General features: G+C 46.5%; 1 protein-coding gene across 1 annotated transcript in view; it reads left to right on the top strand.

Annotated features, from left to right (window-relative positions):
- Window positions 1–250: 250 nt before the first annotated feature.
- Window positions 251–19031, top strand: part of LOC144505158 (hematopoietically-expressed homeobox protein hhex-like) — a 62651-nt gene continuing 43870 nt past the window's right edge. The window contains exon 1 of the mRNA XM_078231122.1: window positions 251–617. Coding sequence (XP_078087248.1) covers window positions 305–617 — 313 coding nt within the window. The 5' untranslated portion in view covers window positions 251–304. The remainder of the gene's footprint in view (window positions 618–19031) is intronic.

Genomic DNA, 19031 nt, shown 5'->3' with positions numbered 1-19031 from the left:
GCTTTTTAATTTTCTCGAGGTGATATTATGGGAATGTTTAGTAGGGGGTAATGTGGGAATCTGGACAATTGACCCCAACTGTCTCTCAAAGAGCTGGCAGGATGCAATGGGCCGAATGGCTGAGTTATTCTGTGCAATGAGGTTCCCTGATAGTTCTCTCTGGCCAGTAGTCCCCGCCCTGTTCATGTAGTGTTTGCAAAGTAACTGGGCTGAGACTGAGTGAGAGTTACTGAGTCCAGCCCACAGCTGGGTATTCTGTGTGTGTGTTATCCCCATTGCTTGAAGTTTTATTCTGGAGATTGCAATGCAGTTCCACAGCCCCCCGGCCTCCCAGAGCTCCCTCCACGCCCCCACACCCATTCACCCCACGCCGTTCTACATCGAGGACATTCTGAGCCGGGACGCCGCCGCTTCGCGTCGCCAGGCCGCCCTGTGCACCTCTCTCCCGGCGGCGCTCTACCCGCTGCCGCCCGGCTTCAGGTGCGGGCTTTACCAAGAGAGCTTTTTCCCAGCCCTGTCTCACCTGTACCGGACTCCACTCCTCCCCGAACATCTGGCTCTCTACAACCCGACAGCTGCCGAACCTCAGCATCCCATCTACAGACCTCTCCCCCTGGGTAAGTGTGTGTGTGTGTGTGTGTGGGAGGGGTAAGTTCACAAAGGGGGAGAGGAACATAGGTGACAGAAAAGAGAAATATAAGGTGAACAAAATAAGGGTAAAAATGCAGGTAAAAGATAATAACGAGATTGATAAATTACAAATAAGATTAGTGATCAAACCTTGAGATCTATAGGATCAGAATAAGGGCATGTTGAATGGGAGAGAGTGTGAGGCTGAGGGGATTGAGGCAGGATTTAAGAGCAAGTTAAGGTGTAAAGTATTCAAGTCTGTACTCTGAGGATTGTGAAAGTGGCAAATGTGCGGGCTCTGAACTTTATAAACATTTATTTGCTAAACGCTGAGTGAGTTTTTTTCCCATCAAAGACACAATATGTTTGTCAATTAGATTTGGAGCGAGAATTGTGCAAACGATTCAGAAACGTCCTTTGATCGCTATACAAAACACACAGTGACACTCGAAAAAAAAGTGACAGCAGCCTGTAAAATATTGTTAATTTGCGAAGGTTTGTTTTTTTTAAAAAAAGAGACGCAAATTGTTGTTCCGCTTTCAACAAAAGCACTTGGTTTGGGTGTTTGTGGACTTATTGGGATTGTGTTTGTCTTCAAGAAATGTCAGTGCGATTCCGTTTTTCAGCTGTTGAGCTGAGCAGTGACGGGATTGGGGTTCACAGCTTTCCCTGGATTGGAGAAGGGAGCTGTTTGTGTGTGAGTATGGCTGCCAGTTTGGTGGATTCCCGGAGATTTCAGGCTATCTCTCCTGCAGACAGTGGAAATCTCTGACCCTCTATTTGTATAACAAATTCAACAATTGACAAGTTTGGGTTCCTCCCCCTCCCGATGCGTGTGTTTCTCCATTGGCAGCCCGGCTCACTCATTGCCACTGAATACTTGACTCCAGAATGACTCCTCTCTCGATCACCCGGCCCTATCTGTGCTGAGGCTCCCTTCACAGCGCAACGCACACGGGAGGCCATTCGGGCCGTAGCCAAAGAGCTATCCCGTTAGTCTACTCCCTGCGCACTCCCCCCACACAGCTCTGCACCGTTTCCTCACTAAGTATTGATCCAATTCACTTTTGGAATTTCCTATTGAATCTGCTTCCTTTCAGGCAGCGCCCAACTCACAAATAAAACACGATGTTTGTTCCTTTCTTTCTGCATCTCTCAAAATGGTGGTGGGGGTTGGGGGAGGCCAGGGTGAGTTAAATAATTTGATTCACCAAATATTTCATTGCTATTCAATTATATCAATCAAAATACTTCTTTCCAGGAATTGTTTTTTTGTTAAATATACCAGATAAAGGAACATAGGGAACAGGAGCACCACTTGGCCCTTCAAGCCTATTCTGGACAATTTACATTTATCACAAAGACATGCCAAGCTAAATGATTTTTAAGTGTGATTTTTTTAATTACAATCTGAAACATACTGCCAGGAGGTAGGGTGGAAGCTGATTCAGTATTTACCCTCAAAAGGGAATTGGGTAAATATCTGAAAAAGGGCAAGATTGGCTGGGCGAAGCAGAAAGAGCAGAGGAGCCAGCACCAGCACAATGGGCTGAATGGCCTCTTGGGCCTTCTGTACCGCCGGTATGTTGATGACTGATCTACCCCAACTCTGCTTACCTGCACTACTCTCACTATAGAATTCTGATTGACATTGGCTTCAGGTGTGACAATGCCTCCATTTTAAAATTCTCTTCCTCCTTTCCCGCTTCCTCCATGGCCTCCTGCCTCCTTATCTCTGTAACAGCCCCCTCCCGCCCCACTCACTCCTCCCACCCCACCCACTCCTCCCGCCCCACCCACTCCTCTCAGATATCCACACACCTTCAATTCAGCCCCCCCCGCGACCTCTCTGATTTTCTGACCTCACACTGGTGGCCAATTCCTTCTGCTACTGAGACTCTAGACTCTGGAATTCTTTCCCAAAACAGCTCCATTTCTCCATCTCGGTCATGTGGGCAGACAGGTGGCAGATGCAATTTAAAATGGAAAAAGTGTAGGAGGGGGACGTTCATTGTGGCAGAAGGGATAAGGAGAGGAAATATAGACTAAATGGCACAGTTCTAAAGTGTGCTGGGTCAGAGGGACTGGGGCTTCTGGTACTTTGAATTTTGAAGGTGGCTGGACAGATTGAGCGAGTGGTTAGCAAAACATATGGAATCTTGGGCTTCATTGAGCACTAAAACAAGGACGTTATGCTAAATCTTTATGGTTAGTCCACTGCGTACAGTTCTGGTCTCCCACTTTAGGAAGGATGGGAGGGTCCTTGAGAGGCTGCAGAGGAGATTTCCCACAATAGTTCCTGGGATGGGGAGTTTGATTTGATTTATTATAGTCACATGTATTGGTATACAGTGAAAAGTATTGTTTCTTGTGTGCTATGCAGACAAAGCATACCATTCACAGAGAAGGAAAGGAGAGAGTGCAGAAAGTAGTGTTACAGCCATGATGTGGAGGTGCTGGTGTTGGACTGGGGTGGGCCCAGTAAGAAGTCTCACAACACCAGGTTAAAGTCCAACAGGTTTATTTGGTAGTACAAGCTTTTGGAGCACTGCCCCTTCATCAGGGGAGTGTGAGATGGCGGAGGTAGTGTGAGATGGAGGAGGGAGTGTGAGATGGAGGAGGGAATGTGAGATGGAGGAGGGAGGGTGAGATGGAGGAGGGGGTGAGGGATGGAGGAGGGGGTGAGGGATGCAGGAGGGGGTGAGGGATGGAGGAGGGAGTGTGAGATGGAGGAGGAGTCGAGGCATGGAGGAGGGAGCGTGGGATGGAGGAGGGAGTGTGGGATGGAGGAGAGAGCTTGAGATGGAGGAGGGAGTGTGGGATGGAGGAGGGAGTGTGGGATGGAGGAGGGAGTGTGGGATGGAGGAGGGAGTGTGGGATGGAGGAGGGAGTGTGGGATGGAGGAGGGAGTGTGAGATGGAGGAGGGAGTGCGAGATGGAGGAGTGGTTGAGGGATGGAGGAGGGGGTGAGGGCTGGAGGAGGGAGTGTGAGATGGAGGAGGAGTCGAGGGATGGAGGAGGAGTCGAGGGATGGAGGAGGAATCGAGGGATGGAGGAGGGGGCGAGGGATGGAGGAGGGGGCGAGGGTTGGAGGACAGAGCATGGGATGGAGGAAGGAGCGTGGGATGGAGGAGGGAGCGTGGGATGGAGGAGGGAGCGTGAGATGGAGGAGGGAGTGTGAGATGGAGGAGGAGTCGAGGGATGGGGGAGGGGGCGATGGATGGAGGAGGGAGTGTGGGATGGAGGAGGGAGTGTGGGATGGAGGAGGGAGTGTGGGATGGAGGAGGGAGTGTGGGATGGAGGAGGGAGTGTGGGATGGAGGAGGGAGTGTGGGATGGAGGATGGAGTGTGGGATGGAGGAGGGAGTGTGAGATGGAGGAGTGGTTGAGGGATGGAGGAGGGGGTGAGGCATGGAGGAGGGAGCGTGGGATGGAGGAGAGAGCATGAGATGGAGGAGGGAGTGCGAGATGGAGGAGGGGGTGAGGGATGGGGGAGGGAGTGTGAGATGGCGGAGGGAGTGTGGGATGGAGGAGGGAGTGTGAGATGGAGGAGGGAGTGCGAGTTGGAGGAGGGGGTGAGGGATGGAGGAGGGAGTGTGAGATGGAGGAGGGAGTGTGGGATGGAGGATGGTGTGAGGGATGGAGGAGGGAGTGTGAGATGGAGGAGGGAATGTGGGATGGAGGAAGGAGTGTGGGATGGAGGAGGGTGCGAGGGATGGAGGAGGGAGTGTGGGATGGAGGAGGGGGCGAGGGATGGAGGAGGGAGTGTGGGATGGAGGAAGGTGAGGGATGGAAGGGAGTGTGAGATGGAGGAAGGTGAGGGATGGAAGGGATTGTAATGAGCTTGAACTTGCTGCCAAGGAGGATGTGGAAACTGAGGGAATCAATGATTTTAAAAGAAAATTGGATGGGTACTTGTGGAAAATATACTAGCAGGGTGATGGGGACAGAGAGAGAGGGAATGGCACTGATTGGATCGTTCTACAGAGGGCTGGAATGAACTGGATGGGTCGAATGGCCTCCTACTGTACTGTCCCCATTCTGAGACTCTGCAATCTTTTGTAAAACATCTCTCTAAACTGAACACTTTATATTTAGTCCACTCCATTAAGCATATCTTTATGTGGCTTTGTTTTAACCTTATTAGTGGATTATTAATGCAACGTGAGTTCAAATCCAACCAATGGAAATTATAAAATAAACAATAGATCTCAGTAAATGTGACCCATGATAGATTTTCTGTAAAAACATAACTGAGCCACTAACAACCTTTGAGGGAGGAAACCTACTATTCTTGACCCTGTCGAAGCCTGTGAGTGCTTCCAGTCCCCACACCAGTCGCTTATTTCCTATTATTTCACAGGATGTGGGCATTGTTGGCTGGGCCAACATGTATTACCCATCCCTAACTGCCTTGAGAAGGTGGTGGTGAGCTGCCTGCTTGAACCGCTCATTCTATGTGTGTCAGTACACCCACATTGCTGTTAGGGAGGGAGTTCCACAATTTGACCCGGCGACAGTGAAGGAGCGGCGATATATTTCCAAGTAAGGATGGTGTTCAAGGGGAATATGCAGTTGGTGGTGTTCCCATACACCTGCTGTCCTTGTCCTTCCAGGTGGCAGAGACCATGGGTTTGGAACGTGCTGTTGAAGGAGACTTGGAGTGTTGCAGTGCATCTTGTAGATGGTACACACGGCTGCCACTGTGCGTTGGTGGTGGAGGCAGTGACTGTTGAATGTTTGTGGATCGGGTGCCAGTCAAGCGGGGCTGCTTTGTCCTGGATGGTGTTGAGCTTCTTGAGTGTTGTTGGAGCTGCACCCATCCAGTCATTCAAGGCATCAATGTAAAACAGTCACTAATAAATCCAATCCGGAATTCAGGAGAAACTTCCCCAGGGAGTGGTAGAGACTAAGGTAATATCAGAGATTGGGAAGCTGGAAAAACACATGAGGGAGAAAGGAACAGAAGAATGTATTGATGGTGTGAGATGAAGAGATGAAGATGAAGATGGGCGGAATCTTGTGTGGAGAGGAATATGGAGTGATTTGGAGCTGAATGGTCTGTAACTGAACTGTAAATTCTCTGTAACTCTCTGATTATTCCAGCACGCTCCTGACTTGTGCCTTGCAGATGCTGGGGAGTCAGGAGGTGAGCTACTTGCTGCAGGATTCCCAGCCTCTGACCTGCTCTTGTAGCCACGGTATTTAAGAAACAGAAACAGAAAATGCTGGAAAAACTCAGCAAGTTTTGCAGCATCTGTGAGAGAGAACAGAGTTAACATTCTGAGCCCGTATGACTGTTCTACAGTGCTATAGTGGCTCTGATTGCTTTCGTTCAGTTTATAAGCTGGTCCAATTCAGTTTCTGCGCAATGCTGGCAGGATGTTGATAGTGGGCGATTTGGCAGTGGTAATGCCATTGAATGCCAAGAGGCATTGGTTAGATTCTTGGAGATGGTCATTGCCTGGCATGTGTGTGGCGCGAATGTTACTTGCCACTTGTCAGCCCAAGCCTGGATATTGCCTTACTGCATTTGCATTGTTCACCCCAGTCCAACGCCGGCATCTCCACATCATTACTGCATTTGGACATTGGACTGCTTCAGTATCTGAGGAGTCACGAATGGTGCTGAACATTGTGCAATCATCGGCAAACATCCCCACCTCTGACCTCATGATGGAAGGTTGACTTTAACTCTGCTAGCATGCCACTCAGTGGTATAAGACTGCTCTCCAGGCATTTGGGGATGGGCATTAAATACTATATAAATACCCACACCATAAACATACAGTTGGCAAACTCCCTTCACAAGCTGGCATCCCGTGTGAGTTTAAATTAAATATGGTTGCCTAAGATGTGTTGGCATTGAGGGCTCCATTGCATCCCAGTGGCTGAGGTTTTCTTTGCTGATTTGAGAAAGAAACCAGATTTCAGCAGTCTCAATGTGTCCAGGGTGTGCAGTCGAAACCCACAGAATCCACCTATTTCCATTCAGTGGTGTTCAAGTGACTGCCTGGTTCCTCTTTCACACTGAGACGGCTGTGCGATCTGATGGTGCGTGTGTCTCAATATTAACTGTCGAGGCTCACACATCACTACCTATCTCTCCCTCCCTCCCTGCTTTACCGAGAAAAGTTAGTTTGTTTACCATAATTCTGGTAAGCGGGATGTCTCTGGAGGGGAGAAAATAAAGCAGTGCTTTTTTGCAAAAAGATTTATTATTCTCGACTATTTTCAAAGCGCTGCTTTGAATATTCTTCCGGTTGGTAATTTTGTTTCACATAAATGCACATAAATATATAGATATCAGCAATCATCAATGCGTAGTGTACAGGAAGTGTTTCAAAGTCAGTAACTGGCTGCCGAGTGTTGATAGGGGGGCATTTCCTTTTCTCTGGGCAGAATATGAGCAATTATAGCAATACTGTGTCGTTTGAGGGTGCTGTGGTGAACTGGGAAATGAGGAACTAAGTGCAGAAGCAAGCACAGGGAGAAACAAGTCACACACAAGTCACTCTGAGTGACTGGCGGGGAGTTGGGCAATCATTCAGTTAAAAGCTGCTGAAGGAGACACAAAAAGCAACAAGAGCCAAAAAAAAAAGAAGGGATAGCAAACTGTGCAGCACAAACAGAAAGTGCCGCGCATGCAGACAGCAAGTCCTGTCGCTGCCTCAAACACCAATAACAGCTTCACATTTAGGCTCAGGAGAAGGCCATTCATCCCCTTTTGCATGGGGAAAGGTTGAGGGCATTGACCCTGTTACGCAGGAACGGGAGGAGGCCATTCAGCCCCTCATTCTGTTACGCAGGAACAGGAGGAGGCCATTCAGCCCCTCATTCTGTTACACAGGAACAGGAGAAGGCCATTCAGCTCCTCATTCTGTTACGCAGGAACAGGAGGAGGCTATTCAGCCCCTCAAGTCTGTTACACAGGAACAGGAGGAGGCTATTCAGCCCCTCAAGTCTGTTACACAGGAACAGGAGGAGGCCATTCAGCCCCTCAAGTCTGTTACACAGGAACAGGAGGAGGCGATTCAGCCCCCCAAGTCTGTTACGCAGGAACAGGAGGAGGCCATTCGGACCTGCCAGACTGTTAGGCAGGAACAGGAGGAGGCCATTCAGCCCCTCATTCTGTTACACAGGAACAGGAGGAGGCCATTCAGCCCCTCATTCTGTTACGCAGGAACAGGAGGAGGCCATTCAGCCCCACCAGACTGTTACGCAGTAACAGGAGGAGGCCATTCAGCCCCCCATGTCTGTAATGCAGGAACAGGAGGAGGCCATTCAGCTTTTTGAGCCTCTTTAATTATTCAGTGAGATTATGACTGACCTTCACCTCAACGCCTTCCACCTATCTTCACTGCACATCTCTTCATATTTTCACCCAACAGCAAATATGGACATTAATCCCAGCTGATCTCTGCTGCTGTTTATGCTCCTCCTGTTCCTCTTCATCCAATCTTATCACCTTATCAGAAATGTCCGAGACCTCCCCTTATTGATGTTGTCTGAACGAGGATTATAATCTCAGCACACTGAGGATCTCAGCTTCATAAATCAATCAAAGAAATATCTATTGTTCTCAGTCTGGGAAGCTCCAACTCATTCCCAACAACTACAGGGGAGATTCCAGATTGTCACTGCCCATTGTGTACAGAACGTCCCCCTGCTTCCATCCCTGGATGGCCCAGTTCGAATTTTAAGGTTCTGCTCCCTTGTTCTGAACCTCCTCACCACTAGAGGAAATAGTTTCTGTCTCTCCATCTGCCTCTCTCTCTCCCTCTGCCTCCCTTGTCTCTCAGTCTGTCTTTAGCTCTGTATCATTGTCTCTCTGTCTCTTTGTGTCTCTGTCTTACTATCTCTGTCTCTCTGTCTGCCACTCTCTGTCTGTCTCTCTCTCTTTCTCTTTCTGTGTCTCTCTCTCTCTGTCTCTCTTTCTGTGTCTGTCTCTCTCTCATTATCTGTCTCTCTCTCATTATCTGTCTCTCTCTCTGCCTGTCTCTCTCTCTATCTGTCTCTCTTTCTCATGCCTTCTGTCTTTCTTTGTCTGTCTCTCTCTGCCTGTCTGTCTCTTTCTCTCTGTCTCTCTCCCTCTCTCTCCCTGTAGCTCTCACTGCCTCTCTATCTCGCCCTCTCCCTATCTCAGTCTTTCTTTCTCTCTGTCTCTCGCCCCCTCTCTCTCCCTCTCTCTTCCTCTCTCTCCCTCTCTCTGTCTCTCTGTCTCTCTGCCTTGCTCTGTTGCACTGTCTCTGTCTCTCTGTGTTTCTCTGTGTGTGTGTCTCTTTGTCTCTCTATCTCTGTCTCTCTCTGTCTGTCTTTATCTCTGTCTCTGTCTCTCTGTTTTACTATCTCTCTATCTCTGTCTCTCTATCTGTCTTATTCTGTCTCTCTCCCTGTCTTTCTGTCTCTGTCTGTCAGTCCCTCTGTGTGTGTCTCTCTGTATCTCTCTCTGTCCGTCTCTCTTTCTCTATTTATTTCTATCTCTCAATTTCTCTGTTTGTCTCTCCCTCTCTCTCTCTGTCTTTAGCTCTGTATCTTTGTCTCTCTGTCTGTCTGTCTCTTTAGTGCTCTGTCTTACAATCTCTGCCTCGCTGTCTGCCGCTCTCTCTGTCTGTCTCTCTCTTTCTGTCTCTCTCTCTTTCTCTTTCTGTGTCTCTCTCTCACTATCTCTGTCTCTCTCTCTCTCTCTGCCTGTCTCTTTTTCTTGTGCCCTCTGTCTGTCTCTCTCTCTCTCTCTCTCTGTCTCTCTCTCTATATCTCTGTCTTTCTTCTCTCTCTGCCTATCTCTGTGTGTCTGTGTCTCTCTTTCTCTGTCTGTCTGTCTGCCTGTCTGTCTCTCTCTTGTTCCCTCTATTACAAAAGTGACTTCATGTTAAAAGTACTGCATTGGCTGTAAAGTATTCTGAAATGTCAGGAACTATGCTACACAAATGCAAGTATTTTTCAGCTTTCTTATCTAATCTAGGAACTCCTTTAACCATTTTAAACACCTGAATTTGATCATACTTCAGTCTACCAATATCAGACCCTAAACTTACCTTTCCTCATTCAAATGCTGACAGGGGTAAACCCAGATAATGATGTGGAGATGCCGGCGTTGGACTGGAGTAAGCGCAGTAAGAAGTCTCACAACACCAGGTTAAAGTTAAACACCAGGACTTTAACCTGATGTTGTGAGACTTCTTACTGTGCTAACCCAGATAATGTCATTCCAATTTCACTTGCTAGTTCAAAGATGTGAATTTTTTTTAAATGGGAAGGAAAATAAATCTTGGTGCCAAAAAAAGGCACTGAAACTGTTGGATTGTTTTCAAAAATCCCCAATTCTCAGCGTTTAGGAAATGAAATCTATTGTTCTCACCAGTTCGTGAGGAGAACGAGAGATGGGACATAAACGTTGATCTTGCTACATTCGAATAATTAGTATTAAAAAATGCAGAATTATCTGTCTTTCCTTCATGGTTTTTTTTGGAAATGAAGGCACCTCTGGAATCAAAGGAGTTTATGGCACAAAAAAGAGGCCATTCTGCTGCTCATTCCCATGCCAGCTCTTTGCTTGTTCAGTTCAATTCTAATCCCACTGCCCAATGCTGGCACCTGTACCTGTAACCTAAGTTTGATAGAGTAACTGGGGGCAAATATTTCCTCTATCAGTGATGAGGGGGGTCAGTGAGGAGAAATTTGGGCGGCACGGTAGCACAGTGGTTAGCACTGCTGCTTTACAGCTCCAGGGTCCTGGGTTCGATTCCCAAGCTCGGGTCACTGTCTGTGTGGAGTTTGCACATTCTCCTCGTGTCTGTGTGGGTTTCCTCCGGGTGCTCCAGTTTCCTCCCACAGTCCAAAGATGTGCGGGTTAGGTTGGCCAGTTTAAAAAAATTGCCCCTTAGAGTCCTGGGATGCGTAGGTTAGAGGGATTAGCAGGTAAAATACGTAGGGGTAGGGTCTGGGTGGGATTGTGGTCGGTGCAGACTCGATGGGCTGAATGGCCTCCTTCTGCACTGTAGGGTTTCTATGATTCTATTTCTATTTCTATGAAATTTCTTTGCACAAAGGATTGCTGGAGAATGAATTTTTTTTGCCATTAGGAATGGTTGAATCAGAGCCCGTTGAACTCATAGATGGGAAACTCGATAACCTTTTGATGCTGTTAGGGCACCAGAACAGAAATCCCAAAGTATGTTATGAAGCCTGACTAGATCTCAGCAGTTTTTCTATTTTGGCATTAGTGTGAGGAAGAGGTGTTTCCATTGACACACTAGGAAGCTTTTATCAAAACAAACTTTATTTTAATAATACAGTTTAACTATAATGAATGAATTAGTTTAACTTTTACTGGGGAGAAGGAATGGCCTAGTGGTATTATCGCTAGACTATTAATCCAGAAACTCAGCTAATGTTCCAGGGATCCGGTTTCGAATCCCACCACGGCAGATGGTGGAATTTGAATCCAAGAAAATGGAATTAAGAATCTGCCGATGACTATGAAACCATTGTCGATTGTCAGAAAAACCCACCTGATTCATTAATGTCCTTTAGGAAAGGAAATCTGCCGTCCTTACCTGGTCTGGCCTACATGTGACTCCAGAGCCACAGCAATGTTGGTGACTCTCAACTGTCCTCGGGCAACTATGGATGAGCAATAAATGCTGACCAGCCAGCAACGCCCATGTCCCATGAATGAATACAAAATTGAAATACTTAAACATGACAAGATGCAATTCTTAAGTGCTAACCTATCTCTAATAGTTCCAATTCAAGCAATATTCATCTTATAGGCTTAAACTCCCCCTTAAAATCAGTTAGCGACACACAGTATTACATGCTTGTACTTGTTAACAGTCCTTTTGAATACCGCTGGAGAGAGGGACAGACCTAAACCTGTCTTCCAACAGCCCCAAACAGCACCCTCCAGACAGAGAGAGACAGAAAGACACATCTTCTTTCAGGCCCAGACAGCTCAATGAAACAATGACTGTTTCAAAATAAAAGAGAACTGTGTGTTTTCCTTGCAAGCTTAATTACGCCCATTCACATGACTCTGCCTCTGTCAATCAACCTGATCAAGACCCTGCTCTGAAATCCCAGGGGAAAAACCAAAATAAACAAAAGTGCATTAACTCAGATTAAAACAATCTCAAATAAAATCAATCATTCGCCTGCATTCTCAGCATGTGAGCTGCCTGGTGCAGACAAATCAGCGCCATGTAAAGCAGAGATGAATTTTAAACACACCTCTTACAAGAAACATGATATAAATACATTTCTTAAAGGAATAGTATCATCGCAATTTTAGAAGCGCCCATTAAATCGGCTCTTAACGTTCCCTGCTGTAGTGAGCACAGTCCAGTACAGTATCTCAAATCTCTCCTCGCACCTGGGGATTCCCATATTCAGTGAATGCTCGCCCTGGCTTCAATGTCCTTCCTGTAATAAAGGGTGCTCAGAGCTGCACCCAACACATTAACTGTGACTTAACTAAAGAAAAGGAAGGATATATAATGTATGTTCACACCACAAAGACTTCACAGTCAATGCATTGCCTTCGAATTGCAGATACTGCTGTACAAAATGTTACACCACGGCGATAAGACATTCAGCACAAAATGTTTATGCCAAGTCTTTATAGTGCCCACAAATCTCCTAAGCTAATTTTCTCTTCCCCTTCTACCTCATCATATCTCTCCATTACCTCCTCTGACCCTTGTGTATCAAGGCTCTCTTTGAATGTGTCAATGTTCTCTGCTTCAGCTATTCCTGATGGCAGCGAGTTCCACAATCTCGCCAATCTACATATGAAGATATTCCTCCAAAGTTCTTGACTTGGTTTGTTATTGGATATCCTATTTATGACCCTGGCTTTGCTGAACTATGTTTGCTCCCAGCTAACAGCGCCTCAATTTTAAATTTCTCATCCTGGCTTTCAAATCCCTCCATGACCTCACTCCTTCCCTATCTCCTCCAGCCCTGCAACCCTCTGAGATAACTGTGCTCCTCCAACTTTGGACCCTTCAGCATCCCTGGTTTCAGTTGCTGCACCAGGTTTGGCCACGTCTTCAGCTATCAAGACTCGAAGCTCTGGAATTCCCTTCATAAACACCTCTGCCTCTCTACCTCACCTTTTGACCACCAGTCCTGGTATCTCCTTGGAAAGGACATCTGTTGGGAAGGGAATAAGATGTTGGCTAAGGTTCAGCTGGTGGCACTCTTGCCTCTGAATCAGACGATTGTGGGTTCAAGTATCACCCCAGTGCCCGAGTACAACATTCGAGACTGACACTCCAGTTGCAGTGCTGAGGGAGTGCTGCACTGTACCCCAAATTACATTAGGATGCCAGACTAGACCCTGACCATTTTACTATTTTGGCATAAATAGAGGATAGGATGCTTCAATCCAGGAATAATTCCACTGAAAATTAGAGACCTTTCATTGTAAAACAAACTTTATTCAATGACACAGTCTAAAAAATGAAGCAGCTTAACTATTAACAGTAAAACAACATTCAAAAATGAAAAGGAAACAACTTCTAACCTATCACTGTTTCAGTTCCAAATAAGCAACATCCCTCTTATAGACCAAAAGCCACTTTAAATACGGTTAGCAACCATAAATATGCTTGCTATAATGAGTGCAGACAATTTTGAAGCTTTCAGAAAGTGATAGAGTTCCAAAAAGCATTAGTAGAGATACGGTTTTGGGGAAATTGATGGGATTGAAGGTGGATAATTCTCCAGGTCCTGATGATCTTCATCCCAGAGTACTTGTGGAAGTGGCTCTGGAAATAGTAGATCCATTAGTGGTTATTTTCCAAAATTCTTTGGACTCTGGACTGGTTACTACAGATTGGAGGGGAACGAATGTAAGCTCGCGATTCAAAAAGGGAGGTAGAGGGAAAACAGGGAACTACAGACCAGTGAGCCTAACGTCAGTACTGGGGAAGTTGCTAGAGTCCATTATCAAGGATTTCAAAGCTCAGCATTTGGAAGGCAGTGGTATAATCAGACAAAGTCAGCATGGATTTACACAAGGGAAATCATGCTTGACAAATCTGCTGGAATTCTTTGAGGATGTAACTAGTGGAGTTGACCGAGGAGAACTGGTGGATATGGTTTATCTAGACTTTCAGAAAGTTTTCGACAAGGGGGAGCTGGTGGATCTATTGAATATCAAACAATATCCACTCAGCTCTTTGTCATTATAGAACATATTTCTTACAAACAATGAATCACAGAATGATATTTTAATAATTATAACCAACAGTGGTAGTAAATCCCTACGAAACTGTACTCACCCAAACAGCTGTCTCGATTTCCTTAGGAAATGTAAACTTTTCTTTCTTACTCTTAACCACCCAGTTCTGCCCTTAGATTCACTTTTCCTTATTCTTTTATCCTCCGAGCTTTGTTCCCAGACTGTTATCTTGCTTCGTTATTTAACTTTCAGCTAATTAAAGATGGTCCCGAATATCAGTTACTCATGAACCAATCAGCTTACTTCTTTCATAGAGTCACAGAGTCATAGAGGTTTACAGCATGGAAACAGGCCCTTCGGCCCAACTTGTCCATGCTGCCCTTTTTTTAAAACCCCTAAGCTAGTCCCAATGCCTGCATTTGGCCCATATCCCTCTATACTCATCTTACCCATGTAACCCTCCAAACGCTTTTTAAAAGACAAAATTGTACCCGCCTCTACAACTACTTCTGGCAACTCGTTCCAGACACTCAATGATGCCACTGTGATGCCATCCTTGGATTTTTCAAAGTGAATGTACTGTTTGGCGGCTGTGCTTCGCAGGTCCCCGAGCCTCGCACTCCCTTTATCCCCCGTTCCCAGAAGAGTGTCCCTCGCAGGTCCCCGAGCCTTGTGTTTCCTTTATCCTTCGCTCCCAGAAGTGTGTCTCTCGAAGTTCTGGTGCTCTGCAGTCCCCGAGGACCCCGAACCTGGCACCCATTTTATCCCCCACTCCCAGAAGCGTGTATCTCACAGATACCCGAGCCTGACGCTCTCTTTATCCCCCGCTCCCAGGAGAGTGTCTCTCGCTGTTCTGGTGCTCTCCGCTCCCCGAAGGTAAGTTATGTTGCCGAAGCTTTTTGTTTTGCACTCATCAGAACAATTATTTTTTCTTTATTCGTTCATGGGATGAGGGCATCACTGACGAGGTCAGCATTTTTAGCCCGTCCCTGAGCACAGTTAAGAGTCAACGACATTGCTGGGGGTCTGGAGTCACATGTAGGCCAGACCAGGTAAGGACGGCAGATTTCATTCGCTAAAGGACTTGAGTGAACCAGATGGGTTTTTACGACAATTGACAATGATTTCATGGAATTAATTCCAGACTTCTATTTGATTCAAATTTCACCATGGCGGGAGTTGAACCCAGATCCCCAGAGCATTACCCTGAGTCTCTGGATTACTAGTCCAGTGACAATTCCACTGTGACATGCCTCCCCGATAATGAAAGAATACCAAATTTCAAATAAAATTTGATGGCAGACTTCCTTGCGTAAAGGAGATTAGCGCATCAGGTGATAGTTGTTATAATCCATCCTCCTTACAAAGAACAAAGAACAGTACAGCACAGGAAACAGGCCCTTCGGCCCTCCAAGCCTGTGCCGCTCCTTGGTCCAACTAGACCAATCGTTTGTATCCCTCCATTCCCAGGCTGCTCATGTGACTATCCAGGTAAGTCTTAAACGATGTCAGCGTGCCTGCCTCCACCACCCTACTTGGCAGCGCATTCCAGGCCCCCACCACCCTCTGTGTAAAAAACGTTCCTCTGATGTCTGAGTTATACTTCGCCCCTCTCAGCTTGAGCCCGTGACCCCTCGTGATCGTCACCTCCGACCTGGGAAAAAGCTTCCCACTGTTCACCCTATCTATGCCCTTCATAATCTTGTACACCTCTATTAGATCTCCCCTCATTCTCCGTCTTTCCAAGGAGAACAACCCTAGTCTACCCAATCTCTCCTCATAGCTAAGACCCTCCATACCAGGCAACATCCTGGTAAACCTTCTCTGCACTCTCTCCAATGCCTCCACGTCCTTCTGGTAGTGCGGCGACCAGAACTGGACGCAGTACTCCAAATGTGGCCTAACCAGCGTTCTATACAGCTGCATCATCAGACTCCAGCTTTTATACTCTATACCCCGTCCTATAAAGGCAAGCATACCATATGCCTTCTTCACCACCTTCTCCACCTGTGTTGCCACCTTCAAGGATTTGTGGACTTGCACACCTAGGTCCCTCTGTGTTTCTATACTCCTGATGACTCTGCCATTTATTGTATAACTCCTCCCTACATTATTTCTTCCAAAATGCATCACTTCGCATTTATCCGGATTAAACTCCATCTGCCACCTCTCCGCCCAATTTTCCAGCCTATCTATATCCTGCTGCATTGCCCGACAATGCTCTTCGCTATCCGCAATTCCAGCCATCTTCGTGTCATCCGCAAACTTGCTGATTACACCAGTTACACCTTCTTCCAAATCATTTATATATATCACAAATAGCAGAGGTCCCAGTGGTTACCATTAGTATTCAGGATCTATCACTTGAATTCAAAAATTCCACTGGCTGTCATGGTGGGATTTGAACCCATGTCCCCAGATCACGCACCCAATAGCCTTACACTCTGCCACCATCAACCTGATAATGCAAAGGAGCCAGTGAATATTCTGAAATAGAAAAGGAATTGGAAAGTGCAATATAGAGGCTCGAAAAGGAAGATTGTAAGCAATAGATTTCCAAACCACTCATTTGCAACTTCCTTTTTTTAATCTTTCTTCATTGTAAACTTCTCTGTCTATCTGTCTTTTACAATTCATAGATTCATAGAATCCCTACAGTGCAGAATGAGGCCATTCAGCCCATCGGGTCTGCAGCGACTCTCTGACAGAGCATTGTACCTAGACCCTATCCCCACGTATTTAGAGTCATTGAGGCTTACAGCAAGGAAACAGGCCCTTTGGCCCAACTTGTCCATGCCGCCCTTTATTTACCACTAAGCTAGTCCCAATTGCCTGCGTTTAGTCCATATCCCTCTATACCCACTTTACCCATGTAACTATGTAAATGCTTTTAAAAGACAAAATTGTACCCATCTCTAATACTGCCTCTGGCAGCTCGTTCCAGACACTCACCACCCTCTGTGTGAAAAAAAAGACCCTTCTGGACCCTTTGGTATCTCTCCCCTCTCACCTTAAACTGATGCCCACTAGTTTTAGAGTCCCCTACCTTTGGAAAAAGATATTGACTATCGAGCTGATCTATGCCCCTTATTATTTTATAGACCTCTATAAGATCACCCCTAAGCCTCCAATGCTCCAGTGAAAAAAGTCCCAGTCTTTCCAGCTTTTCCTTATAACTCAAATCCTCAAGTCCCATATCATCCGAGTAAATCTTTTCTGCACTCTTTCTAGTTTAATAATATCCTTTCTATAATAGGGTGACCAGAACTGTACACAGTATTCCAAGTGTGGTCTTACCAATGTCTTGTACAACTTCAACCAGGTGTCCTAACTCCTGTATTCCGTGTTCTGACCAATGAAACCAAGAATGCCTTCTTTACCACATTGTTTATTTATTAGTGCCAGAAGTAGGGTTACATTATCACTGCAATGAAGTTACTGTGAAAATCCCTGCACACTCCGGTGCCTGTTTGGGTACAGAGGGTTAATTTAGCATGGCCAATCACCTAACCAGCACATCTTTCGGACTGTGGGAGGAAACCAGAGCACCCGGAGGAAACCCACGCAGACACGGGGAGAATGTGCAAACTCCGCACAGACAGTGACCCGAGGCCAGGAATCGAACCCGGGTCCCTGGCGCTGTGATGCAGCAGTGCTAATCACAGTGCCACTGTGCTGCCCTATCCACCTGTGACTCTACTTTCAAGGATCTATGAACCTGAGACCTCTTTGTTCTATAACTCTCCCCAACTCCCCTACCATTAATCCCGTGAGATTTAACCTTATGCAACAACCTACCATGCGGTACCTTGTCAAAGGCCTTGCTAAAGTTCATGCAGACAACATCAACTGCACTGCCCTCATCTACCTACTTGGTTATCCCTTCAAAAAACTCAATCAAATTTGAGAGACATGATTTTCCACTCACAAAGCCATGCTGACTGTCCCTAATCTAAATGCCTGTAGATCCTGTCTCTCAGAGTACCTTCTAACAACTTACCCACTACAGATGTTCGGCTCACTGGCCTGTAGTTCACTGGCTTTTCCCTACAGCCCTTCTTAAACAAAGGCACAATATTTGCCACCCTTCAATCTTCAGGCATCTCACCTGTGACTATCAATGATTCAAATACCTCTGCTCGGGGACCCACAATTTCCTCCCTAGCCTCCCACAATGTCCTGGGATGCACTTCATCAGATCCCGGGAGTTTATCTACCTTGTTGCACCTTAAGACTTCCAGCACCTCTTTCTCTGTAATATATACACTCCTCAAGACATCGCTATTTATTTCCTCAAGTTCCCTAACATCCATGCCTTCCTCAACAGTACATACTGATGAGAAATATTAATTTAGGATCTCACCTATCTCTTGTGGATCCACACATCGATGATCTTGTTGATCCTTAAGAGGCCCTACTCTCTCCTTTGTTACTCTTTTGCCCTTTATGTGTTTGTAGAATCTCTTTGGATTCTCCTTTGCCTTATCTGCCAAAATAATTCCATGTCCCCTTTTTGCCCTCCTGATTTCTCTCTTAACTCTACTCCTACACCCCCTATACTCTTCAAGGGATCCACTTGATCCCAGCTGCCTATGCATGTCACATCCCTCCAATTCCCCTAACCTACACATCTTGGGACACTAAGGGGCAATTTAGCATGGACAATCCACTTAACCTGCACATCTTTGGACTGTGGGAAGAAACCCGGAGGAAACCCATGCAGACACGGGGAAAACGTGCAAACTTCACACAATCATCCAAGGCTGGAGTCAAACCTGGATCCATGGCATTGTGAGGCAGCAATGCTAACCACTGTGCCACCATGCCACCCAATTACTGATTCCACCAGATTATGTCAGACCACTGGGGGATGACAAACTCCCTGGATGTACATGGTGGTGGGAGACACACAGCAGACATCCACTGACACATCGGTTGCAGACTATTGCAGTAAAACCGTGAGGAATCCTAGCCCCTCAGTCCATAGCTTCATGGGACAGTCTGCTGGGAACCTTTGTTTTGTTTGTTAATGGGATGTGGGCATCGCTGGCTGGCCAGCATTTATTGCCCAGCCTTAATTGCCCTTGTTCCGAGGGCATCCTTTCAGAGTCAACCACATTGCTGTGGATCTGGAGTTACATGGAGGCCAGACCAGATAAGGACGGCAGATTTCCTTCCATAAAGGACACCCCAAAGCACAAACAACCACTCTG

This window comes from Mustelus asterias, chromosome 1 (assembly GCF_964213995.1).
Source record: "Mustelus asterias chromosome 1, sMusAst1.hap1.1, whole genome shotgun sequence".
Lineage (NCBI taxonomy): Eukaryota > Metazoa > Chordata > Chondrichthyes > Carcharhiniformes > Triakidae > Mustelus > Mustelus asterias.
The sequence above is the reverse complement of the archived record's forward strand: the minus strand, read 5'-3'. Positions and strand labels throughout refer to the sequence as shown.